This window comes from Podarcis bocagei, assembly GCF_964188305.1.
Source record: "Podarcis bocagei genome assembly, chromosome: 11".
In the NCBI taxonomy this organism is placed as follows: Eukaryota; Metazoa; Chordata; class Lepidosauria; order Squamata; family Lacertidae; genus Podarcis; species Podarcis bocagei.
Genome location: NC_138136.1, coordinates 56,077,636 through 56,104,172, shown reverse-complemented (window position 1 = coordinate 56,104,172; position 26,537 = coordinate 56,077,636). Strand labels below are relative to the sequence as shown.

The 26,537-nt window shown below is 47.7% G+C and overlaps 1 protein-coding gene across 5 annotated transcripts in view; it reads right to left on the bottom strand.

The window, feature by feature from the left end:
* Positions 1 to 1,728: 1,728 nt before the first annotated feature.
* ZBTB7C (zinc finger and BTB domain containing 7C) overlaps positions 1,729 to 26,537 on the bottom strand; it is a 235,269-nt gene continuing 210,460 nt past the window's right edge. For 4 of the 5 annotated variants that reach the window (XM_081212897.1, XM_081212894.1, XM_081212895.1 and 1 more), the window contains 3 exons: positions 21,212 to 22,390; positions 7,521 to 8,187; positions 1,729 to 5,536 (listed from right to left, as the gene is read on the bottom strand). In XM_081212897.1, coding sequence (XP_081069023.1) covers positions 7,551 to 8,187; positions 21,212 to 22,390 — 1,816 coding nt within the window. In that variant the 3' untranslated portion in view covers positions 1,729 to 5,536; positions 7,521 to 7,550. The remainder of the gene's footprint in view (positions 5,537 to 7,520; positions 8,188 to 21,211; positions 22,391 to 26,537) is intronic. The other variant, XR_014012872.1, reaches the window with a different exon arrangement.

Genomic DNA, 26,537 nt, shown 5'->3' with positions numbered 1-26,537 from the left:
TCTGGTTGTGGTCTGTTCACTCTCTCCAGCTCTCTGCAGCCCAGAAATAGATTTCCATCATGGGAACTATTTGATGGGATATTCATTTATTTGTCACCTTATTTCACACAATTCATTTCGGATGTGTTGTAAACTTTAAAAAATATCATATTTTTTTTAAAAAAAACCCTAAAATTCATAGCAGGGCAATACCTCCTTGAAACTGCTTTAAGGTGTGTGTGTGTGTGTGTGTGTGTGTGTGTGTGTTTACAATCAAGTGGTGAATAAATTTTATGAGACAAATAAATGAAATAAATACCACTATTAGGCCAGAGGAATGTTGCGAAATAGCATGCAGGCGTTTCGCTTCGCCAGAACTCTTTATCAGGCCTTGAGAAGATAAAATAATTTCATATCTTCGTAATAAATAAGCACTGTGCAGTTTGTCTGCGACAGTTTCCCACATTATTTGGCCACTAGATGGTGTTGAAGAGCTGCAGAGATTATTGTTCTTAAGCCATAGCTCAGCGGTGAAACATCTGCACTGCATGCAGATAGACTCAGGTAGGACTGGGAGAAACCCATTTGAAATTCTGGAGAATCGCTGTCAGTCACTGGAAGGAGTAAAGAACTCAGGCCCGGGGCCCAACCTCTGCTTATAAACCTCCAAAGGAGAAAAGTTCACAACTTCCCGAGGGAGACTGTTCCACTGTCAAACAGCTCTCACTGTCAGAAAAAAAATTCCCTATGTTTAGTCAGAATCTCATTTCTTGTACAGTGGTACCTCAGGTTAAGTACTTAATCCGTTCCGGAGGTCTGTACTTAACCTGAAACTGTTCTTAACCTGAAGCACCACTTTAGCTAATGGGGCCTCCTGCTGCTGCCGCGCCGCCGGAGCACGATTTCTGTTCTCATCCTAAAACAAAGTTCTTAACCTGAAGCACTATTTCTGGGTTAGCGGAGTCTGTATCCTGAAGCGTATGTAACCTGAAGCATATGTAACTCGAGGTACCACTGTAACTTGAAGCCATTGGTTCAAGTCCTACTCTCCAGAGCAGGAGAAAACAAGCTTGTCCCATCTTCCATGTGGCAGCCCTTGAGATATCTGAAGATGGCTATCATCTCTCCTCTCAGTCTTCTCTTTCCCAGGCTAGACATACCCAGACCCTTCAACCATTCCTCATAAGGCTTGACTTCTAGATGCTTGATCATCCTAGTTCTCCTCTTCCTGCACACATTCCAGTAAGTCCTGTTTAATTTAATGGGGAATTATTTCAGAGCAAACACGTACCAGATGGAACTTTTAGAAGGTTGAGGATTAGGGAGGCCTTAAGAAACAGGGACGTGGGTGGTGCTGTGGGTTAAACCACAGAGCCTAGGACTTGCTGATCAGAAGGTCAGCGGCTCGAATCCCCGCGATGGAGGGAGCTCCCGTTGCTTGGTCCCTGCTCCTGCCAACCTAGCAGTTCGAAAGGACTTCAAAGTGCAAGTAGATAAATAGGTAGCACTCCAGCGGGAAGGTGAACGGCGTTTCCGTGCGCTGCTCTGGTTCACCAGAAGTGGCTTAGTCATGCTGGCCACATGACCCGGAAGCTGTACACTGGCTCCCTTGGCCAGTAAAGCGAGATGAGCGCCCCAACCCCAGAGTTGGCCACGACTTGACCTAATGGTCCGGGATCCCTTTACCTTTTTAAGAAACAGATGCAGATCATATAACAACACATAATTCTGAGAGGTTTAGGACACTGGTTGATTTGAGATAATATTTTATTTTGTCCACGGGTTGCAAAAATGTGCAATAGGTATGTTTACAGGACCGGCTCCTTGTCAGTGGATGGGATTTGCAATTTCTTCCCTGCCCCCAAATAAATCAAATGGAAGGAGTCTGATCACATTCTGCTCTACAACAATTAGTGCAAGTAAAACATTTGCTCGACATGTTCACATGGACTGCTTACTGCCCTGGCCAGAGATGCTCATGCAAGCTCATCCTCAAGGTATCTTGAAACATCTGTGCAGAACAACCACTTGACTAAAAGGAAGGCTTGCAGAATGATTGCCTCTGCCCCATGTCCAGGACCACATGGGTAACATTTGAAGCAGGGGGAATGCCATGGTTTGGGACTTCCACTTCATTCCCCATGTCAAGCGTTATCGGCGTGTAATGAGATCCAGTCATGTGGAAGCAGAAAGGGTAATGGAAAGATCAAAATAGTTGGGGTCATGTGTACTTAATGCTTAATAATAATAATAATAATAATAGTCTTCTCCTGAGCAATACAAAAGCTGGGTCCTGTGGCTTGCGTAAATTATGCAAACTGAGCAATGCTACATCATTTTTAAAAAAACTTTGCATCACTTATACCGCAGGTTTTCACCCCACCTACTGTTCTGCACAATTGATTCAGGTTTCTCAAGTCACAGGGAAGGGCTATGGTGGACCCTGAATCCCTGTCCGCTGACGATTTTTAAACCATCTTCTGAAATTTCAGTTAACACACACACAAATCTCCAATGCCCCTCTCTGCTTCCATGGGCTGCCCCGTGCAGTTCTCCTCATCTACCGAAACAAAGGTGGTCACTGTGGACTGGACACCTGTACAATGCCTGCAAAGAAGGCTTTGGGAAGAGTGGATGAATCCAGGCATCAAAGCTTTGGGGCCTATAGCAGAGTATTTGACTGGGGCATTTTATTGCAATCTGTTCTTCGATTGGTTTACTCAAGTGTTTCCCACCACTTCCTTCTCTCTCAAACTTGATTACTGTGCACTTTGTGATTGGCAGCTGAAGGTGTGAACTGACACCACTGGAAGACCTGTGTGTTGGAAGTGCAAGCCTGTGGTTTTGCATCTGTGGCGGTCCATTCAGACATGCCTGTGATGGTCCATTCGTCACTTGGGAACCAGCCCATACTCAGGAGCTCAACCCACTTTTAATATTGTTTCCTATGGGCTTTGGGCAGCTCAGCTATGCTGGACTGTGGCCTGTCAGATTTTGCGTTGTCTCCAGCGATACCCTTGATCAGAATGAACCTCCTGGTTAAGCGGGTGCATCAGAATATTCATCCTGCACATTGCGAGGAATGAATTACAGGATAATATTCTGCATGAGTGAGAGACCCTCCCCTCCAATTCTGATAAATGGAACAAATCAGTTGCAATTCATGCAAATATCTTCTGCACAAAACCCTGCTCAGTTATATGCCAGTTTTATTCTGGACCAGAATAACGTTGGAGATGCGTATTGGGAATGTCTGCATGGCAATTTCCTGTTTTAGTACTAGCAGATATGATGGGCAAGTTCAGGTATTACCCTCTAAATGTGGGGAGACATTTAAAGCACATCATTCTCCCTGTGCCGGCATCTTCTAGGGCAGAGGTGGTGGATCTGTGGCCCTCCAGATCTTGCTGGACATCTTCCCTGACCATGTTTTCTTGTTTGTTCAAGTCCAACAACTGGTAAGCCACTGGTTCTTCATCCCTCATCTAGGAGGACTTGATGTGAAGCTGGAGGGATTCCTTCTGGGTCACACCATTCCCCAGTTCCCACAAGAAGAAGAGTATTTGCACCTGCTAGCTGCGTCTACCTTCTCCTTACCAGAGAGAGAGCATCTGTGTCTACTATTTTCACAGACCTCTCTGGCAGCAGCTGTTTTTGCCTGCAGTTGGAGTGGAAAGAGGAGGCAGAAAAGCCCACAGTTGCTTCCACCTGCATGGCAGACATGTGGATAACTTCGGGGGAATTGAAACGCAAGGCGCATGGGTAGATGATGAAGCTCAGCAATGCAGCAGATGCATAACTGAGCTTCAAACCTATTTCCAAAGTTTCAGAAGCTGCTATAGTACAGAACCTGTGCTGTGATGCCGACACACAGAGAGAGAGCTTCTGCGGAAGCAAGATTTCCTGTTCACTTATTCCTTTATGTGTGTGGTGTGCTGAAATCCTTTTGTAGAGCAGATCTCTCACCAGGGCACCAACCAGAGCTCACTGCACCAAAGTGAGCAGCTGTCCATGTCGCATGACTTCAAATGTATCTCCAAAATCATAGGGTCTAGAAGGATGCATTATTTATAAGAACAAAAACAAAGAGAAATAAAACAAAGGAAAGTGGAAGGTTGTCAGAATCTAGGTTCCAGGTGCTGTGGAAAATTCTACACGTACTTGATCACAGGGAACAATTAGTCAAGGGCAGGGCAGCCCACAATGGGGTATTCGCCCCCTCGAAGCAGGCAGCTGCAATTATGGGGTGCCAGGGGGCCTGCATTGCAGTGAAATGTCAAGAAGCTGCGAGAGCATTATGGTCTGTAAATGTCCCTTCCACCAGAAAATGAGCCCAGCCACGAGCCAGCTAACATATAAGCCAAATGAGATCATCCAGGAGCAATCAGCCTTAACTTGTTAACAACAGCAACACAATCAGCGTCCATTGTTCCCTTTAACAATCAAGAAGTCTAATAAGGTGCAAAGTCACATGGAAAAGGCTTTTGGAAGCAGCCCAGTCTGGGGGTCCCGTGAGTCAAACAGAATGGCACTAAATGTACAGAGGTGGGCTTGAACTAAGTGTTGTAGTTCAAAACGTTTGAAGGGCACCAGGTTGGGGGAAGGCTGGGTTAAATTTTGGAACACCTGCTAGCATCTTTTCACACATTACGTTTCTTCGGTGTACCTTGAAGATGTCTTAAGGACATACGCTTACAAACACGTGCATTATCGAAGTACATTTGTCAGAAAGCCATGACCGGCCACAGTTATGTCACCTGCTGAGTGTACACCTGGCGACAAACCCAGGTTTGCTGTCCTGTCATGTGTGAATCAGCCTCTTCCTTCCCCGTGTTTTACTGATGTGCATTTTTTAAAAACCCTGCATGTTGCCAATAATTTAAGAAAAAGAAAATCAACTAATACTGCTTAATAAATACATAAAAGTATCTTTTCCGGTCTTTTAAAACAAGAATCTAGAGCGTCCACAAGAGTTAAGGATGATTGTCCCTTGATTATCTAAGGCAAATCTGTTTGACATGGTATCCCACCCCCATTCTTCTTTTTACATAAAGCAGTCACATAAAAATAGTTATAAATAGAAAATTTCCAAAGGATCTTCCACCCTCCTGACAATACCCCGTCCCAACAAACAGGAAACATAAGAAAAGCGTGTCCCTTTTGCTTCAAGTTCTTGTAGATTATACAGTACTCAGAATCTTTGGATATTTTACAAGGACTCCAAATCGTAGGACACTCACCCCCCCCCGCAAGCCCTCCCCACACTCAAATAACCCCTCAAAACCTGAAGGAAGCCATAATCTGCAAAACAGTAGCTCAGAAAGACGTCTGTACATTTAGAAACAAAAATAGTCTGACGCAGTTCTCGAAAGGTTCTGTTCTCCTTCCCCACATTGGTGCAAATAAGAGAAGTCTTTTGGTGGGTTTTAAACAAACGCAGGCAGGGTTTTTTTTTGGGGGGGTGATTTAATTTTCAACAGTCTTCCAGTAAGAAAAAAAGTCTTTGATCCTTGAAAGGTCCCTTCACCAGAGGGAGCCAAGCAGTCCTGAAGGGGGCCTACGGAGAGAAAAAGAAAAGAAATTTCAGGTACTGGGAAATTTGCTTTCAGTAGTCCATTCTTTAAAGTCATGGTCCTATGGTTTTTCTTTCATTATTCTTGGAAGGAAGGTTGCACATAAAAATGGGGGGTCACCTTGCCATGCTCTCTGGTAACCTCCCAGCTAGACTACTGTAATGCACAGTTTGTGGGGCTGCCCTTACAGACAACCTGGAGGCTTCAATGAGTGCAGAAACCGCCTGCTGGAATTTCAACTGATATATATTACACCTATTCTGAAAGAATTAACATTGGCCGCCTGTGTGCTTCCAAGCCCAATGCGAGGTGCTGGTGCTTTAAAGCCCTAAACAGCTCAGGGCCCCAATGTTTCTTCCCATAACAGACTGGCTGCGTCCTAAGATCTAGCACTCCTCTCCTCTGTTGCATTGGAGAGACAGTTATCTAACGCTGCCTCTTCTTCAGTGTTCATGGAGATGCAGCCATTGCAGTCAAGTCACTCACACACAAAACAAAATGGCAAATGTAATAAGATCCAGTGGTACCTTGGTTCTCAAATGCCTTGGTTCCCAAACACCGAAAACCCAGATGTAAGTGTTCCGGTTTTTGAACATTTTTCGGAAGCCGAACATCTGATGTGGTTGTTGGCTATTGCTTCCGGGGCGCCTGCACCAATCAGAAGCTTCACCTTGGTTTTCGAACATTTCAGAAGTCAAACGGACTTCTGAAATGGATTAAGTCTGGCGCTTTTGTTTTTCTGTGTTTTTGAGGCTTTTTCGGTTAATTTGTTTTTGTGACTGTGTGGAACCTAGTTCAGCTACTCATTGACTGATTGTGTGACTATGGAATGGATAAAAGCCCCATATCTAAAGAAATACTATCATCTGTGCAGGTAAGAAAGAAATAATAATTTTATTTTTTATCATCTACAATACTGTCTTACTTATTTTGTAGTACTGTACATTGATTATTAAGGGATGCGGGTGGCGCTGTGGGTTAAACCACAGAGCCTGGGACTTGCCGATCAGAAGGTTGGCGGTTCAAATCCCCATGACGGGGTGAGCTCCCCATGACTGTCTGTGGACAAAAGCCAGCTCCCTCAGCCTATAGAGCGAGATGAGCACCGCAACCCCAGAGTCGTCCACGACTGGACCTAATGGTCAGGGGTACCTTTACCTTTTAACAACCAACCCCTAGCCCCTATCCTGGACTGGATGGATGCAGAGGAATTGGGGGGGTACCAGCTGGGTAACCCCCAAGGGAAGGAGGCTCAGAGCCTGAGGTCTGGCGGTGGGTTGATGATGAGTAGTCAGAGGGAGAAGGGATGTGGGTGGCACTGTGGGTTAAACCACAGAGCCTAGGACCTGCCGATCAGAAGGTCAGCGGTTCAAATCCCTGTGACGGGGTGAGCTCCTGGCAGTTCGAAAGCACGTCAAAGTGCAAGTAGATAAATAGGCACCGCTCTGGCAGGAAGGTAAACGGCATTTCCGTGCATTGCTCTGGTTCGCCAGAAGCGGCTTAGTCATGCTGGCCACATGACCCGGAAGCTGTACGCCGGCTCCCTCGGCCAATAAAGTGAGATGAGCACTGCAACCCCAGAGTCGGCCACGACTGGACCTAATGGTCAGGGGTCCCTTTACCTTTACATTGATTATTGCTTTCATTTTATGGATCAATGGTCTCATTAGATAGTAAAAATCATGTTAAATTGCTGTTTTAGGGGTTGTTTGTAAAAGTCTGGAATGGATTAATCCGTTTTGCATTACTTTCTATGGGAAAGTGCACCTTGGTTTTGGAACACTTTGCTTTTGGAACGGACTTCCAGAACGGATTAAGTTTGAGAACCAAGGTACCACTGTACTTCCCATGTGACCAGAGTTAACCAATCACATGTACTGTATGGGAGAGAAAGAAGTAAAGAGTCAGTATTGCACATGATTTGGCTTCCTAGCTGAAATTTAGCTCCTCAGCCAACAGTCAACCTACCAAAACCATCCATTGGATAGAAGGTGGCACTTAGTTGCTCGCTTCGGAAATGGGAGCAAGGTGGTTGAGTCCCGCCAGTCCATTGAACCCCGTCCCCCAGGGGTCGGGAAGGGAGAAATACGGCCGGGCCGAGAGGCTTTCGTTGTGGCCCAGCGCAAAGGCAAATAGGCCTCCGTTCCTCTCCACATCCAGGTGCGTCCGCCCAAACAGCTTCATTTGGGTTTCCTCAAACTGGCTCTCCAGCTCTTGCAAATTCAGAGCGTTCTTGGCCCCGTCCATAAAATGCTTAGGGCTGGGGCCCGGAAGGCACATGGCCGCGCTACCAAGATGGCTGCTCATCTCCTGGAGGGCCGGAGGCACCAGGAAGCTCTTGTCGTCCGGCTGGCCGTTCTGCGCAAACAACAAGCTGGCCGCTCTCCAGGTGGCCGGCTTGCGCCCCCTCCTGGGCCGGGAGATGCGGCAGCTCTGGCGCTTGATGTGGCGGTGCAGGTGGTCCGAGCGGGTGAAGCTCTTGTAGCAGAACTTGCACTGGTAAGGGCGGATGCCCGTGTGGATGCGCATGTGGTTCTTCAGGTCGTAGTTGTGGACGAATTTGGCGTTGCAGTGGATGCAGAGGTAGGGCCTTTCTCCCGTGTGCTTCCGCATGTGGATCTTCAGCTTGTCTTGCCTGCAAAAAAGGAGAAGCAGCATGATTAGTTCGGGGCAGCGCCTCCGAGACCACATAACACCAGTCTTGAAAGACCTACATTGGCTCCCAGTACGTTTCCGAGCACAATTCAAAGTGTTGGTGCCGACCTTTAAAGCCCTAAACGGCCTCGGCCCAGTATACTTGAAGGAACGTCTCCACCCCCATCGTTCTACCCAGACACTGAGGTCCAGCGCCAAGGGCCTTCTGGCGGTTCCCTCCCTGCGAGAAGTGAGGTTACAGGGAACCAGGCAGAGGGCCTTGTCGGTAGTGGCACCTGCCCTGTGGAACGCCCTCCCACCAGATGTCAAAGAGAACAACAACTACCAGACTTTTAGAAGACATCTGAAGGCAGCCCTGTTTTAGGAAGCTTTTAATGTTTGATGCATTACTGTATTTTAATATTTTGTTGGAAGCTGCCCAGAGTGGCTGGGGAAGCCCAGCCAGATGGGCGGGGTATAAATAAATAATTATTATTACAGTGGTACCTCAGGTTACATACGCTTCAGGTTACAGACTCCGCTAACCCAGAAATAGTGCCTCAGGTTAAGAACTTTGCTTCAGGATAAGAACAGAGATCATGCTCCGGCGGTGCGGTGACAGCAGGAGGCCCCATTAGCTAAAATGGTGCTTCAGGTTAAGAACAGTTTCAGGTTAAGAACGGACCTCCAGAACAAATTAAGTACTTAACCCGAGGTACCACTGTATTATTATTATTATTATTATTATTATTATTAGGTTCTCTCTGAATCTGTGGCCCTCAGACTACAATTCGCAACATCACTGATGGCTGGCCAGGTCAGCTGAGATGGATGGGAGTTGGGAATCCAGTACCACCTGGAGTCACAAGATTGGGGGGGGGGGAGGCTAGTTTAGGAACACAGGAATGTTCTGGAAACCAAGCCTTATGAGGAATGGTTGAGGGAGCTGGATATGTTTAGCCTGGAAAAGAGGAGAATGAGAGGAGATATGATAACCATAATCAAATATCTAAAGGGCTATGGAACATGGAAGATACAGGAAGCTTGTTTTCTCCTGCTCTGAAAAGTATGACCAATGGCTACACATTACAAAAAATGAGACTTTGACTCAACATCAGGAAGAACCCAACAATTTTATGATTCTGTGAATCAGATGGAGACTCTGTGGGCCATTCAGTGTTGATGGACTATAGCTAAAGGAAAAGAACCACAAGAGAAACACAACTTCGAAAAGAACAGTTAAGGGGGAACGTTCAATTAGAAATTGTATAAACATTGCTTTTTAATACTCCATAAGGAAGAAGAAGAAGAGGAGGAGGAGGAGGAGGAGGAGGAGGAGTTTGGATTTGATATCCCGCTTTATCACTACCCGAAGGAGTCTCAAAGCGGCCAACGTTCTCCTTTCCCTTCCTCCCCCACAACACACACTCTGTGAGGTGAGTGGGGCTGAGAGACTTCAGAGAAGTGTGACTGGCCCAAGGTCACCCAGCAGCTGCATGTGGAGGAGCGGAGACGCAAACCCCGTTCCCCAGATTACGAGACTACCGCTCTTAACCACTACACCATACCACATGAACATCATAAAAGAATATAAATATGAGGAAAGCACTTCTAGGCCACTGCCAGTTAAACATTCTGCTCCTAAAAATGTCAACAACCAGATGCCTTTCGCAGTGGCCTTCACGTGGATCTTCACGTTTTTGAAATGTTAAGATCCCGTTTTGAATTTTCAAAAAAATAATTATAATTTGCATTTTTGAATTCCTGTGTTTCCTCTCTGGAAGCCGCCTTGGGGGGCCCTTTTTGGTGGCATGTAAATAAACTGTAACAATCCCCAGGTGGGTGGGTGCTGCTTACTAAACATGGGCCCCACGATTTCAGTCTTGGTGGCAGTTCCAGAAAGTGTCTCAGCAATTGCTTGGCAGCTGCTATACTGTATTACATTCATTGGCTCCTTTAGGTGTTTTGAAGCATCTCTAAGAGATGACTGGCTAACCTTTTTTTAAAAAACAACAACAACTCCAAGAATCCTTGGGTAGCTTAATCATGGAAAGAACAATACCTGTTCCTTCATACTTACTTTTCTTAATTTAGGTAAAGGTAAAGGGACCCCTGACCATTAGGTCCAGTCAGTGGCGTAGCGTGGGTTGTCAGCACCCGGGGCAAGGCAAGTAATTTGCGCCCCCTAACCCGTGGATTTGCGCCCCCTAACCCGTGGATTTGCGCCCCCTAACCCCAACCCCCAGATGTTGCGCCCGGTGCGGCTGGCCCCCCTGCACCCCCCACGCTACGCCACTGGGTCCAGTCGTGGCCGACTCTGGGATTGCGGTGCTCATTTCGCTTTATTGGCCGAGGGAGCCAGTGTACAGATTCCGGTTCATGTGGCCAGCATGACTAAGCTGCTTCTGGCGAACCAGAGCAGTGCATGGAAACGCCGTTTACCTTCCCGCCGGAGCGGTACCTATTTATCTACTTGTACTTTGACATGCTTTCAAACTGCTAGGTTGGCAGGAGCAGGGACCGAGCAACGGGAGCTCACCCTGTCGCGGGGATTTGAACCACCGACCTTCTGATCAGCAAGTCCCAGGCTCTGTGGTTTAACCCACAGCGCCACCCGTGTCCCACTTTCTTAATTTATTCAATTGCAAAAAAACCCCAACAGTACTCGGCATAAAGACATGTGCTACATTGTCAAATTCGCACGCACAGTTCTTTTGATGGGTCTGGCTGTTAACCACCCAGGGACAGCTGTGGGCAGGATCCCTGCATTGAAGGGGGTTGGACTAGATGACAATTCTATGATTCTAAAATGGGCTAATCTAGTTGGGATTTGGGGACTTTACTTCCAAGAACTGGATCAAGGCAACTGAAGAGAGGCCACATCAAACAGAAGAACTAAAAGACTGAGGAACCTCCAACTTTTTGCCACAGTAGATGCAGACACAAGTCAAACAATGATTCCTGGAAACCATCTTAGATGCCACAACTGGACCTCACTGTGCAGAAAGCTTAGCACACAAAGAACTGAGCGAGCAGCAAGTTCCTGGAGCCAGCAGGTGGCAGCACAAATCCACATCTCAAATCCGCATCTTTCATTCTGTTTTAAATGTAGTTAAGGGTGCTGAGAGTTGTTAGGAGACACTGGTCCTCCTCAGAGAGCTACAATTCCCAGAGTTCCCTGGAAAGAAGGACTGATGGTTAAGCCACCATGGAAATGGGAGCTCTGTTGTTCCCAAGATTCTGTGGGGGAAGCCCCAGCATCTTTTAAAGGGGCACGATGCTACTTTAAAGCATAGTGCTGACGGCAGGGGAGGTCCTACTATTGGGAAGGAGCCATAACTCAGTGAACACGCCTTAGATGCAGAGCTCAGCCTCCAGCAATTCTGTAATTCAGGGCTGACTTCAGGGTTGAGGGAGCCCTGGGCAAAGTCTCATTCCATGGCTCCCATGCTGATTGGCAGCGGCTCTCCAGGATTGAGGGACCCCTGGGCAAAGTTCATCCCATGGCTCCCATGCTGACTGGCTCTCCAGGGTTTCCGAAATGGAGTTTCTCCCAGCTCTACTTGGAGCTGCTAGAGGTTTGATCTGAGGCCTTCTGCATCCAAGGCACGTTCTCTGCCACTAAGCTATGGCCCTTTCCTTAAACATGCCAATATTTGGCTTTGCAGCACTCATATATATACACACACACCGTATTTTTCGCTCTATAAGACACACCAGACCACCAGATGCACCTAGTTTTTGGCGGAGGAAAACAAGGGGAAAAAAATTCTGAATCTCAGAAGCCAGAACAGCAAGAGGGATCACTGCACAGTTTCTGGGATAGCCGCGCAAAGCCTCTTCAGGGCAGGAGTGTTCTTCCCGCTGCCCTGAAGAGGCTTCATGTTGCTATCCCAGAAGCCAGAACAGCAAGAGGGATCACTGCACAGCGAAAGCAGCGATCCCTCTCGCTGTTCTGGCTTCTGGGATAGCTATGCCGCCTGCATTCGCTCCATAAGACGCACACACATTTCCCCTTACTTTTTAGGAGGGAAAAAGTGGGTCTTATAGAGCAAAAAATACGGTATTTAACTGCCGCTATATCTGAATTGTCTCTGTTATACCCAATTGCAATTCAATGTATCCCTGTTGTGTTTTAAGATTTTCCTGATATTGCAAGTGACCTGGAACTGGTCTATGACCGTAATAATAAATTTCTAATTCTAATTTCTCAACGCATGCCCACTTTTGCTGCACCACTTCATTGGCCAGGCGCTGAACTTTTTGACAGTGGCGTCACAAGATCAGTCTGAGAAACAGGGTCACAGGGAGGGCTCTTGTGAGCGCCTTTGTCCTTTGTGCAAACTCCACCCTGTTACACAGTCAGCCCGCATGGCTTCTATACGGGTGGTTTGCCACTTAAAACAACAACAACAAACACTTCTCTGGTGCACAGTGTATTCTGGGTGTAGCCAAGGGTTGCTGTTTACCTTGCACACAGGTTGAGACACCCCACCCATGCCCAGCTGAAACAAAGCCGGAAAATGAATTTGATTGTTGCATCTGCTCCTAAGAAACCTCCAGTGGTCTGCTTTGTACGCTGTCCAAGTCCAACCAGAGCCCACAAGCAAGGCTTGGAGGTGATGGTCCTCTCCTGTAGATGCTCCTCATCAACTGATATTCAGAAGTATACTGCACCTGAACATGCAGGTTCTATGTTGCCATCCTGGCTAACAGCCTTTGATCTTCCACCAGAAACACGCCTTTCATCTTCTTAAAGACACATAAGTCAGTGACCGTCACCACTTCCATGCTTCAATTACCGTATTTGTCACTCTATAAGACTCACTTTTTCCCTCCTAAAAAGTAAGGGGAAATGTGTGTGCGTCTTATGGAGCGAATGCAGGCTGCACAGCTATCCCAGAAGCCAGAATAGCAAGAGCGATCGCTGCTTTAGCTGTGCAGTGATCCCTCTTGCTATTCTGGCTTCTGGGATAGCAACATGAAGCCTCTTCAGGGCAGCGGGAAGAACATTCCTGCCCTGAAGAGGCTTTGCGCGGCTATCCCAGAAACTGCGCAGCGATCCCTCTTGCTGTTCTGGCTTCTGGGATTCAGAATATTTTTTTTCTTGTTTTCCTCCTCCAAAAACTAGGTGCGTCTTATGGTCTGAAGTGTCCTATAGAGCGAAAAATACGGTATGTGTTTGTATGAAGAAGTCCTCCATTTACCCATCCTAAATCTTCCAAGATTCAGTTTCATCGGCTCTCCCTGAGTTCTAGCATGATGAGCTGGAAGAAAAGCTTCTGAGAGCCAGTGTGGTGTAGTGGTTAAGAGCGGCAGTCTCATAATCTGAGGAACCGGGTTCGCGTCTCTGCTCCTCCACACGCAGCTGCTGGGTGACCTTGGGCCAGTCACACTTCTCTGAAGTCTCTCAGCCCCACTCACCTCACAGAGTGTTTGTTGTGGGGGAGGAAGGGAAAGGAGAATGTTAGCCGCTTTGAGACTCCTGAAGGGGAGTGAAAGGCGGGATATCAAATCCAAACTCCTCTTCTCTTCTTTTTCTTCTTCTGTCTACCCATAGCTTTCCCGTCACCGTTTTGTGGCACCTCAACCTTCACCGACCCCCTGCTGAACCATTTCTTGTTCTAGACTAAAAGATCTCCAACCCTTTGATCTGTCCTTCTAGTTTTCCAACCCTTCATTCATTTAACAGAGCAATTGTTCGCTTCTCTGCTCAGATGTAAGAGGCGTCTAATTCAATGGGACTTACTCTGACGAAAGTGCGTAGCCGATCTGGTACCCTCTGGGTGGAACTACAAAGCTCATCATTCCTGGGCTCTGGCCAAAACATCTCGATGACACAATGCTGGCTATCCCTTCTGCATGTTTCCCAGCAATGCAATGTCTTTTTTGAGGTGAAGCACCAAGGACTGTGCACCCCTTGTTCCCTCTCCCCCCGCAATCCATTCTCCATCACCCTCAACTTTTACACCATAAGCTCCTCCATGTAGAGGGTGTGCCCCTTTTGTCTATGTGAGAAAGTGCCATGTCGACTGATGGCATTATAATCATCATCATCATTTATTATTTATACCCCACCCATCTGGCTGGGTTTCCCCAGCCACTCTGGGCAGCTTTCAACAGAATATTAAAATACAATAGTCTATTAAACATTAGAAGCTTCCCTAAACAGGGCTGCCTTCAGATGTCTTCTAAAATTCTGATAGTTGTTTTTCTCTTTGACATCTGATGGGAGGGCGTTCCACAGGGCGGGCGCCACTACCGATAAGGCCCTCTGCCTGGTTCCCTGTAGCTTTACTTCTCGCAATGAGGTAACCGCCAGAAGGCCCTCGGTGCTGGACCTCAGCATCCGGGCAGAATGATGGGGGTGGAGACGCTCCTTCAGGTATACTGGGCAAGGCCGTTTAGGGCTTTAAAGGTCAGCACCAACACTTTGAATTGTGCTCAGAAACGTACTGGGAGCCAATGTAGGTCTTTCAAGACCGGCGTTATGTGGTCTCAGCGGCCGCTCCCAGTCACCAGTCTAGCTGCCATAAACTAATAAGCTGTAGACTAATAAGCCCAATAAGTCCACCATGTTCCACAGCTCAGCCCCATCCATTTATTCCAAGGTGAGCTGTACCGGCATGCAAGGTCACAGCTTGTGCTCTTGGAACCAGCCCTTCAGAGGGTTTGCAAACAGCGTGATGCAACCTGGGCAGGTCAAGAAAGAGCAATTGCCTCCCTCTGTGCACAATGGATTTGCAAATGGTCCTGTCATCAACTTGCATGTTGATACCAGCCCAAGGATGCATGAATCATGGCTTGGCATGATGCAGTCCTTAAAATAAAAATTTAAAAATCCACACAAAACTGCAGCAGCACTTTAAACTACTGCTACGATCTTAGCATTTGTTTTTGCAACGCCCGGGCACTTGGCACAAACCTGGTGCCACCATGGACTGGGGAACCCGTAGCGCTCTGGAGATTGCTGAACTGACAACCCCCCATCATCCATCACCAGGGTTCATGCTGGTTGGAGCTGATGGGAATTGGAGATCATTGATTATCTGGAGAGACATAGGTTCTCTGTCTGATTTTGGAGCCAACTTCTAAGGCCACAAAGCCATCTTAGTGGATCCCAGGAAGCCCTGCCAGACTGTAATTGGAAAGTGTCAAAACATTTTTGTTCATAAGGAAAATGAGCCTCCCAGTATAGGAGCAGTGTTACTTCAAATGTGAATTGTGACTGATGCCCACAGCGCTTCCTCAAAATTCCAGATGTGCTCACCGGCACGAAAAGGCAGACTTCGCCTTGCTAAGGGTGGAAGTTAAAGCCACCCTGTTGCTGGTGGTCTTCCTAAATAGGCATCAGGTTGGCTACTGGGTGAAATGGGATGGTGAACCTTTGATATGATCTGCTAGTGCTCTTCTTGTGAATATACTTCCTCCCTAAAGTTAAGTGTGTGCATGCTCGTGAGAAAGATTCCACATCAGATCATGGGAAGCCATAGTACAGTCATACCTCGGGTTACAGGCGCTTCAGGTTGCGTTTTTTTGGGTTACGGACCCACCAAAACCTGGAAGTACCAGAACAGGTTACTTCCAGGTTTCGGGGGTTGCGCATGCACAGAACGCTAAATCGTGCATGCGCAGAAGCACCAAATTGCGACCCGCGCGTGTGCAGACGCGCCACTGTGGGTTGCGAACGCTGCAGGTTGCGAATGTGCACCCCGCATGGATCATGTTTGCAACACGAGCGTCCACTGTACCACTCTATTTTGCCTTGGCCAGACTGCATTTAGAAACCTGTGTCCAGTTCAGGGCGACACAGTTCAAGAAGGATATTGATAAGATGGAACATGTGCAGAGGAGGGCAACCAAGATGATCAAGGGTCTGGAAACCAAACCTGATGAGGAACGGTTGAAGGAGCCTGGAGAAGAGGAGATATGATAGCCATCTTCAAATACCTAAGGGACTGTCATATGGAAGATGGAATAAGTATGTTTTCTGCTGCTCTGGAGGGTAGGACTTGAACAAATGGCTTCAAGTTACAAGAAAGGAGATTCCAACTAAACCCCAGGAAGAACTTTCTGGGAGTAAGAGCTGTTCAACAATGGAGCAGACTCCCACAAGAGCTGGTGGACTCGCCTTTCTTGGATCTCATTGAGTCATCTAGTCATCTGCAGTGGTTGGACCAGATGACCCTCTTCCAACTCTACAACTCTGATTCTCTGATCTGAATGTGCACGTGTCTCTTTGAGTTTTGTATATAATGCCCTGCACTTCTTAGGAAATCCTTACTTGCTAGGTGAGGCCTGCTGTATAAAAGAGCCTTGCCATCTTTAACAGGAGAACCAGACCCTTGTTTTTGCAATGGAAATGGCAGGTGGTAGCAACAGAGAAGGTACTGTAATATGGGGTCTATTTGCATGCTAGAATATACTTCCAGCCCCCAGACTGCTGCCTGGAAAATAGAGCAGCTACAGTGAATGATTGCTGGGTACCAATGGCTTCTTGAAATTCTCTACCCTATTTGTGGAACAATATAGTGGTGGCTCCACTATTCTATTCTATTCTATTCTATTCTATTCTATTCTATTCTATTCTATTCTATTCTATTCTATTCTTATAGGGATGCGGGTGGCGCTGTGGGTTAAACTACAGGGCCTAGGACTTGCCGATCAGAAGGTTGGCGGTTCGAATCCCCACAACGGGATGAGCTCCTATTGCTCTGTCCCAGCTTCTGCCAACCTAGCAGTTCGAAAGCACATCAAAGTGCAAGTAGATAAATAGGTACCACTCTGGCGGGAAGGTAAACGGTGTTTCCGTGCACTGCTCTGGTTCGCCAGAAGTGGCTTAGTCATGCTGGCCACATGACCCGGAAGCTGTACGCCGGCTCCCTTGGCCAATAAAGTGAGATGAGTGCTGCAACCCCAGAGTTGGCCACGACTGGACCTAATGGTCAAGGGTCCCTTTACCTTTATAGTGGTGGGTGGGGGGGCAGGGTACCATTTCACCATTTTTTCCAAGGGCAAGAGAAATTCTTCAGTTGTTCCTTGGGGTTGAGGGTCTTCAGGAGCAGTGGCAGAAGCCCAGCTTCTTTCTTTCCCTAATTTTGTTTGAAGGCAGCAACAAAGGAGGGGCAATGCCTCTGGAGAAACTTCAGCGATCACAGAAACAGGAAGCTGTCTTTCACTCAGTCAGAACATCGGTTCATCTAGTTCAGGCCTGCCTATGCTGAACGGCTGTGAAAGTCCAGGATTTCAGGCAGAAATCTTCCCCTGTCCTGCCTGGGGTGCCAGGAATTGAACCAGAACCAGCATCTCTACCCCCATCGTTCAGCCTGGACGTTGAGGTCCAGCACCGAGGGCCTTCTGCCGGTTCCCTCACTACAAGAAGCAAAGCTACAGAGAACCAGGTAGAGGGTCTTCTCGGTGGTGGCGCCCGCCCTGTGGAACGCCCTTCCAGCAGATGTCCAAGAGATAAACAACTACCTGACATTTAGAAGACATCTGAAGGCATTCCTGTTCAGGGAAGGTTTTATTGTGTGACATTTTAATGTATTTTTAATCTTTGTTGGAAGCTGCCCAGAGTGGCTGGGGAAACCCAGCCAGATGGGCGGGGTACAAATAAATTATTTATTATTATTATTATTATTATTATTATTATTATTATTATTATTATTATTATTATTATTATTATTATTATACATGCAAAGCAGATACTCTTCTACTGAGCTACGGCCCTTCCTGCCAACAGAACTTGCCAACCTGGCTTTAGAGTGAAATAAACAAGCATTGGAGCACAGTCATAAAACTAACTGCATGTGTGATGGGAAAGGGGAAAGCCCGTGCAGCGATTTGTTTCCAAACTGGCAGAGTTGGCCACAAGCGGCTGCTGTTGAAATTGGTTTTTGATGTGAAGTGGCAACTGCTGATTGCTGGGGGCCTTGGCGATGGGGTGCCAAAAGCCACGCCCCAGGCACGGTGCCAAATGCACACAACCAGATTGCTATAAGGCTGCTACAAGAGGTTTCCCAAGCCTTTTCCGCCATGGTTGCCACATTCATGTCCCCTATGTCTACTTAGCTGCTGGTGTGCAGATTGGCTACACCGCACCAGATAAACTCAAGGCCAAATGCTCACACTGAACGTGAGTAATCCCGAAAGCAACGTTGAGAGATGTGGGGTTTGTGCATCTTTCACACACTCGAGTAGCAACCATGCCCAACCTCTGAGTGGGTCACAGATGCTTGCACCCCTTGTAAAAGGGAGCAAACAAACCAGGATGTGTTCTGTGAACCACTGTTGCCTGTTACGTCCAAACTAGGAAACTATGGTTAATATAACAAGCCAGGATAGGAAGCCATGGTTGGGAGTTGGCTGCAGAAGGAGGGAGTGAAGCAGGAACAGCCAAAAGGCTTGTATATATTTCAGCTTACTGAACCGAAATCTGACCATGTGAGTGCTAAAGAGGCACATTGTCCTATGCACCCTCTCCATTCAACTACACATTAACTGCAATATATACACAATATGAGAGGGACAAGGGTGGCGCTGTGGGTTAAACCACAGAGCCTAGGGCTTGCCGATCAGAAGGTCGGCGGTTCGAATCCCTGCGACGGGGTGAGCTCCCATTGTTCGGTCCCTGCTCCTGCCAACCTAGCAGTTTGAAAGCACGTCAAAGTGCAAGTAGATAAATAGGTACCGCTCCGGCGGGAAGGTAAATGGCGTTTCCATGTGCTGCTCTGATTTGCCAGAAGTGGCTTAGTCATGCTGGCCACATGACCCGGAAGCTGTACGCTGGCTCCCTCGGCCAATAAAGCAAGATGAGCGCCGCAACCCCAGAGTCGGCCACGACTGGACCTAATGGTCAGGGGTCCCTACCTTTTATACACAACATCTCCAGCTAGCTAGCTAGCGCATTAGATAAAATGTAAATATGTGAGAATCTTAATGTCATGCTATGTTATGGATGTGATCATTTTGATGAAAGAAAATTCTCAACAGCAGCTTTAGATGCTGTTTCTTGTCCTTGGTACCGGATTGGTGCAACTCTCTGGGGGGGGGGACACTCCCTTGCCTGATCTCATTGGTTCCCACACATATCCTTAGGGGAGCGTGAGACTGGGGTTTGCCCCTGCCCCCAGCACCAGGGGCTTTCAGCAGCTTCTACAGGCCTAACCTTCTTCTGCAAAAGAACCCTTTCAAAAATCCTCCTGGCGAATGAAATTGGACTGCAGAGGCAAATCAATTCCCAGGCCTGTTCTCGCAGATGATAATTAATGGTTAATGAGCACGGTCTTTTAGCATAATAATACTCTCAACCAGAACATGATATTGGAGATTACAACTGGGAGACGGAGACGCAGATTCTTGCCAGCAGCTTTCTGGGGGCATCTCTGACTCTCTTCCCTGCCTCCCCTTTCTCATCGCCAGCCGGCATGAGGTTGACTTAGCCTGTTAATAAAGGCACTCAGACGGCATCAGCTCCCAGTCCTAGAGGGCTCTCAGGCAACTCATTCCCTCATGCCTGTCCTTCCTCACCAAGTCTACCTCCTCACTGCAGCAAGAGGGAGGGCTCTTGTCAAAGAATCATAGAATCATCGTAGAGCTGGAAGGGACCCTGAGGGTCATCTGAAGGAGCGTCTCCACCCCCATCGTTCTGCCCAGACACTGAGGTCCAGTGCCGAGGGCCTTCTGGCGGTTCCATCACTGTGAGAAGCCAAGTTACAGGGAACCAGGCAGAGGGCCTTCTCAGTAGTGGCACCCGTCCTGTGGAACACCCTCCCACCAGATGTCAAAGAGAAAAACAACTACCAGACTTTTAGAAGACATCTGAAGGCAGCCCTGTTTAGGGAAGCTTTTAATGTTTGATGCATTACTGTATTTTAATATTTTGTTGGAAGCCACCCAGAGTGGCTGGGGAAGCCCAGCCAGATGGGCGGGGTATAAATAATAAATTATTATTATTATTATTGTTATTATTATTATTATTATTATTATTAGTATTAGTATTTAGTCCAACCCCCTGCAATGCAGGAATCTTTTGCTCAACCTGGAGCTTGAACCCACGACCCTGAAATTACGAGTCCTGTGCTCTACCGACTGAGCTATCCCAAGGACTGGTGGGCTCCTGCTGAGGTGTGAGCCCTAAGCATTGCCATTACCCAAGTTCCCATAGTGTACAAGTGACGCTATTAAAAACAGACTTGGGCCACACCTGCACCATCCATTTAAAGCACTATTATATCACTTTAAACAACCACGGTTTCCCCAACAGAATCCTGTAAACTGTGGTTTGTTAGGAGTACAGAGTGTTTGTTAAGTGCTCTGAGAGTTTTTAGGAGACTCCTGTTCGAACTGATTTCTTTGCACTGAAGAATTCTTTATGCAAAGATGAGAAACATATTTTTCTCCAGAAGCTGTTTAACTTCAGCTTCCATCATCCCTGACCTTTCAACCTTTTAATTGGGGTTGATGGCAGTGGGAGCCCAGCGACACCTGTGGGTCTACATTTTCTCCATCCTTGGGCCAAGGCATTGGACTAAGACCCGGCAGATCATGGTTCAAGACCCCAGCTGCGCATGGCACCTACTGCATCTCCTCCCAACCTACCTGTCAGGGTTGCTGTGAGGATTAAGATGGAGGGGCGGGGAGAAAATAACTACCGTATTTTTCGCTCTATAAGACACACCAGACCACAAGACCCACCTAGTTTTTGGAGGAGGAAAACATGAAAAAATAATATTCTGAATCTCAGAAGCCAGAACAGCAAGAGGGATCGCTGCGCAGTGATCCCTCTTGCTGTTCTGGCTTCTGGGATAGCTGCACAGCCTGTGTTCGCTCCATAAGACGCACACGCATTTCCCCTTACTTTTTGGGAGGGAAAAAGTGAGTCTTATAGAGCAAAAAATACGGTACATATGACAGCCTGAAGTCTTTGTAAACAGAACAGGATAAAGCATGCACTCATTATATACCACATAGGAAAAAATCTTATATCTGCTGGGGTGCCTAGTATTTTTTTAAAGTGTGCAGACCTGGTAAATCGGACTTCACAGATATTGCACATATATGGCTTTTCCCCCGTGTGGGTCCTCATGTGCCGCGGCAGCTTCCCGGCTCCCATGATTATTTTGTTGCAGATGGGGCACTGCTGGGAAGCCTTGGGCTTGATCTTCCTCTCTTCCGGCCACCGAGGAAAGACTCCCCCAAAATGGGCAGCGCTGAGGAAGTTCAGGTAGGCTCCGTAATCATTCTCCGCCTTGATGTGCCCCAAATGGGTCACCGGGTTGTTGGCAAACATGTCCTTGAAGAGGTCGTTGGGGAACGGGGCGGGAGAAGGTTCCTCCTTCTCCTCCTCCTTGATCTTCCTCTTCCGGATGACCAGATCCAAGGGGCCATTGTCCACCTGCTGCTCCTCCACCTGGGAAAAGGCGCCAAAGTCTCCATTCCACAAGTGCGGGAAGAGGTCAGGGACAAAGGGAGACAGAGCCGGCCTCCGTTCTGGCATGCTAGATTTAGGGTACAAGTTCTCTCTTAGGAGGGACTCAATGGAGAAGTCTCTTATCACGCCCAAGGAGCCATTGGAGTTGTTCGCCTGAAAATGGTTGGAGAACCCACTTGGTCTCTCTGAGTAAGCTTCCTCTGCGAGGTCAGATTTGGAAGGACTTTGGTGGCAGCCAACGTCTTGGACGTCTGTTAGGTTCTGGTTTGCGAAGTCTCCCACGTCCTCTTCTTCCTCGTCCTCCTCTTCTTCCTCATCGTCCTCTTCTTCCTCCTCCTCCTCCTCCCTCTCGTCTCCCTCCTCCAAACTGGGCTCCATGATTTCTAGGCAGACGTTGATGACACACTGGATCTCCAGCATCCTGGCCGCGTTGAGGATGTGCTTGAGGTTTGAGGTGGTGATGGTGAGGGTCGAGGTATAGGCAAACTCGAGGATTGCCGAAAGTGCTTCAGGCTCAACAAAGTCAATCTCGTAAACATAGGGCTGGTCTGCTAAAGTGCCGGCAGTGAAGAGTTTCTTAAAATATTGGCTGCAGGCAGCCAGGACAGACTTGTGGGTCCTGTATTCCTGGTCCTGGACAATGAGGATGACATCGCAGAGGAGGCCGTTGTGCCGCTGCTCGTTTAAGCCGCAAAGGACTTCGCTGCTGTGGTTTGGGAATGGGATCCCTATAAGGTCTTCAATGCCATTGGCCATATTCTCACTTAGAGCCCTAGGATGAAACACACACACACATACAAAATGAATTAGCGCATTCGTATCTATCCTTGAAGACAGCAGAGACACAAAATCCCCAGAAAGAAAAATCTTTCAAAACCTGGGACTCAATCTGCCTTTCGATACAGGCAATTGATCACCATCACCGCCATCTTTTAAGGGATTTCTAAATCGCTTTATAACCTCCCAAGAAAGATTGCTTGCAACCAATCAGCCCAACACAGCGCTCACATTTGAAAATTTAAAATAGTGGTAAAAACAATGCAAAACATCAGGATAAAAGCAACAGACAAAACAGTTCTGAAATGGAAGGGCCATTTAGAGTGTTCCTAAAGGCCAACAGAGAGGGAGTTGTGCAAATTTTCCTGTGCTGGGCATGCCAGAACAGGGCCACCTCAGAGAATGATGCTCTGATCCTGGGACTTATCAACCTCACTGTTTTCAATGCAAGAGCCGGATGCCCACGAATCCAGTCAATTCATTGGCCCACCCAGTTTTGCTCCTGATCCTGCCCACCCTGCTACGTGGCCCCTGGAAGGTTTCTCCAGAATTTACTATTTCCCCATGTGACGTTAACATATGAGAGAGTGCTGGAGGTGAAATAGTTAAACAGGCTGCCCAGTCAGAATCCAGGGGGTGGAGTCAGAGGGACTATAAAACCAGCTCTGGGAGGGGTGAAGTGAGGAGTTCGTTGGGTGGTAGGCTGGAGTGGGAGTGAATTGGGATAGAGTCTGTGGGTAGCTTGAGTTGGTGTAGCAAAATAGGCTGAGTCAGGAACAGTTAGGGGCTAGGTAGACAAGTAAATATCTGAGAGGTGGTTTAGTGAGTGAGAGCAGGGAGCGGAAGTTATAGGTCTGGATAGGCACCCCCATGAATGTAATTGACTGATACTGTTTATGAAACCACACGCTTGTTAAACTGCAATAAATAAACAAAAGTTTATGTTTCAATTTAACCCTGACTGGACTCAGTATTTTACCAGGTAGGGCCTGGGTGGTGGCAGCGGGAAATAAAGTGGTGGCACAGGGATCAATAGACGGTGAAACGTCCGGGGACCCTCTCTGATCGCCACGCGCCACCCCATCAATATTGCCATGATTACCCAGGCTATAGATTCCAGCTTACGTTGACACTGAATTTTTGTTTCCCGTCCCCAGCACAAAGCGTCCCCAGCCACCTTCCCACAAAGGTGCCTCCCTGCCCTTCCTGTCTCTGCTTCCCCACCCTAAATGCCCATCTATCATCTCACTACTCCTGCAGTCCTTATCGCCACCCCATCTTTGCTCCTTCAGAAAGCACATTAAGGGAATCACGATTAACATCATTGGCTGCTCCCAGGTGCCCCAGACACATCGCGTCTCGCCGTGCGCGAGGCATTGAATTCCTTGTTCTGTCCTTCAAGGCCCTCCGTGATCTCATCCCACACCCTGCCCTGCACTCTTCCCTCCCTCCCCTCCTCTGTCTGCTCTCGGTCTTTATTTAGACTGTTCCCGACAAATGGAGCCGCCTCCCATTATTCTCCTGTGCCTTCGGCCTCCACCTTCATTTAATTATCCCTGCCGCTGCACTCCTCCTTGGTCGCAGTGTCTCCCACATCCTTCCATCCCCTGAAATACTTGTTCTGTGCTGCATGGGTTTTTCAAGCACAGAGGGTGCAGCTTCACTGCGTGAGTGAAGCACAAGCTCCGGTCCAAATTTGGTGTTATAGGCACAACTCTTGCTCGGATGCAGAGGGTCGGGCGGGGCGCTGCAACACACCTGAGCATTGCAGCACAGCAAAGTTGCCCCACGAGGCTGGAGGCAGCACAGAGCGTGTTGTTTGCCTGCATCAGGGGGAAGCTGACTCCTCTGTGAACTTGCTTTCAGAGGCATTGCACAATGTAACAGCAGCAGCAGCAGCAATTTATTTATTAGCCTCCCATATAAAATGTTTTTATGGTTCTCCCTATTTAGGGCTTTTTTTGTGAATTGGTGGCACCATTTTGCCTACATACGGATCCACGTTGGAATTTGCTGATAGCGTGTATGATGATAATAAGGTTATCAGTAATAAAACATGTTGCTGTTATACATTGAAGTACAGTGGTACCTTGGGTTAAAAACTGAATTCGTTCCGGAGGTCCGTTCTTAACCTGAAACTGTTCTTAACCTGAGGTACCACTTTAGCTAATGGGGCCTCCCGCTGCTGCTGTGCGATTTCTGTTCTCATCCTGAAGCAAAGTTCTTAACCTGAGGTACTATTTCTGGGTTAGCGGAGTCTGTAACCTGAAGCATCTGTAACCTGAAGCATCTGTAACCTGAAACTGGAATAACTGGAACAAACTGGAACGTGTCCAGAGGAGGGCAACCAAAATGGTCAAAGGCCTGGAAACGATGCCTTATGAGGAACGGCTAAGGGAGCTGGGCATGTTTAGCCTGGAGAAGAGGAGGTTAAGGGGTGATATGATAGCCATGTTCAAATATATAAAAGGATGTCACATAGAGGAGGGAGAAAGGTTGTTTTCTGCTGCTCCAGAGAAGCGGACACGGAGCAATGGATCCAAACTACAAGAAAGAAGATTCCACCTAAACATTAGGAAGAACTTCCTGACAGTAAGAGCTGTTTGACAGTGGAATTTGCTGCCAAGGAGTGTGGTGGCGTCTCCTTCTTTGGAGGTCTTTAAGCAGAGGCTTGACAACCATATGTCAGGAGTGCTCTGATGGTGTTTCCTGCTTGGCAGGGGGTTGGACTCGATGGCCCTTGTGGTCTCTTCCAACTCTATGATTCTATGATTCTATGAAACATCTGTAACCCGAGATGCCACTGTATAGTGAGAATCTGCCTGCCTGCTCACCCAACCAGCCAGCGGAGAAAGAAAGCTGCAATTGGTAATCAAGAGGGAGCAAGCTTGCTCTCTCCTGTTCTGGAGGGTAGAGCTAGAACCAATGGCTTCAAGTTCCAAGAAAGGAGATCCCAATTAAACATGCGGAAAGAGTTGTTCAGCGGTGGAACGGTCACCCTTGGGAGGTTATGGACTCCCCTTCCTTTGAGGCTTTGAAGCAGATGTTGGATGACCATCTGTCATGGATGCTTCAGTTGAGATCCCTGTATTGCAAGGGGTTGGGCTACATGACCCTCAAGGTCCCTCCCAACTCTACAATTCTATGATTCTATGCACATAACGGGACGCGGATGGCGCTGTGGGTTAAACCACAGAGCCTAGGGCTTGCCGATCAGAAGGTCGGAAGTTCGAATCCCCGCAACGGGGTGAGCTCCCGTTGCTCGGTCCCTGTTCCTGCCAACCTAGCAGTTCGAAAGCACGTCAAAGTGCAGGTAGATAAATAGGTGCCGCTCCAGCGGGAAGGTAAACAGCGTTTCCGTGCGCTGCTCTGGTTTCGCCAGAAGCGGCTTAGTCATGCTGGCCATATGACCCGGAAGCTGTACACTGGCTCCCTCGGCCAATAAAGCGAGATGAGCGCCGCAACCCCAGAGTCGGTCACAAGTGGACCTAATGGTCAGGGGTCCCTTTACTTTTTCCTATGCACTTAACATCACATGTTGTTTGGCTCTAAGAATGAGGAAACCTTCTTTTCCTTTCCGGTCTTGTGGATGGCTTATGCTTCCTTGCTCAGAAATGTAGCAAAACAAACAAACCAAACCAGACTGGAAAGAGAAGCTGCTGAATTGCAACTCATTACCAAACTCAAAACCATGGAGAGACCTGGTCTGAACAGAGACATTGGATTCTTATCTCATTATACATGACTAAGCCATTTTTCACCTTCTCACCCCTTGCCTTTTCCTGTAAGACCTATTGCAGTCGTTAAGAGTCGTCAACAGGCTCATCTCAGCTATCTGCCAATCTCCCATTCCCACCACCCTTCTGAGTAATGCCCCTCCCCACCTTCTCACTATATAGAAGGATCTGGCAACTTCTGTTTCAGTGTATCTGAAGAAGTGTGCATGCACACGAAAGCTCATACCAAGAACTAACTTAGTTGGTCTTTAAGGTGCTACTGGAAGGAATTTTTTTATTTAAACAAACCAAACGTAGCCAAGCAACGACCAGAGGCACCAGCAAACATACATGTTGGACACGCGTGAAGGAGATTCGGAGACCTCTCTGACCGGCCGCTGCTGGAAACCTAGAACCGGTTTCGAT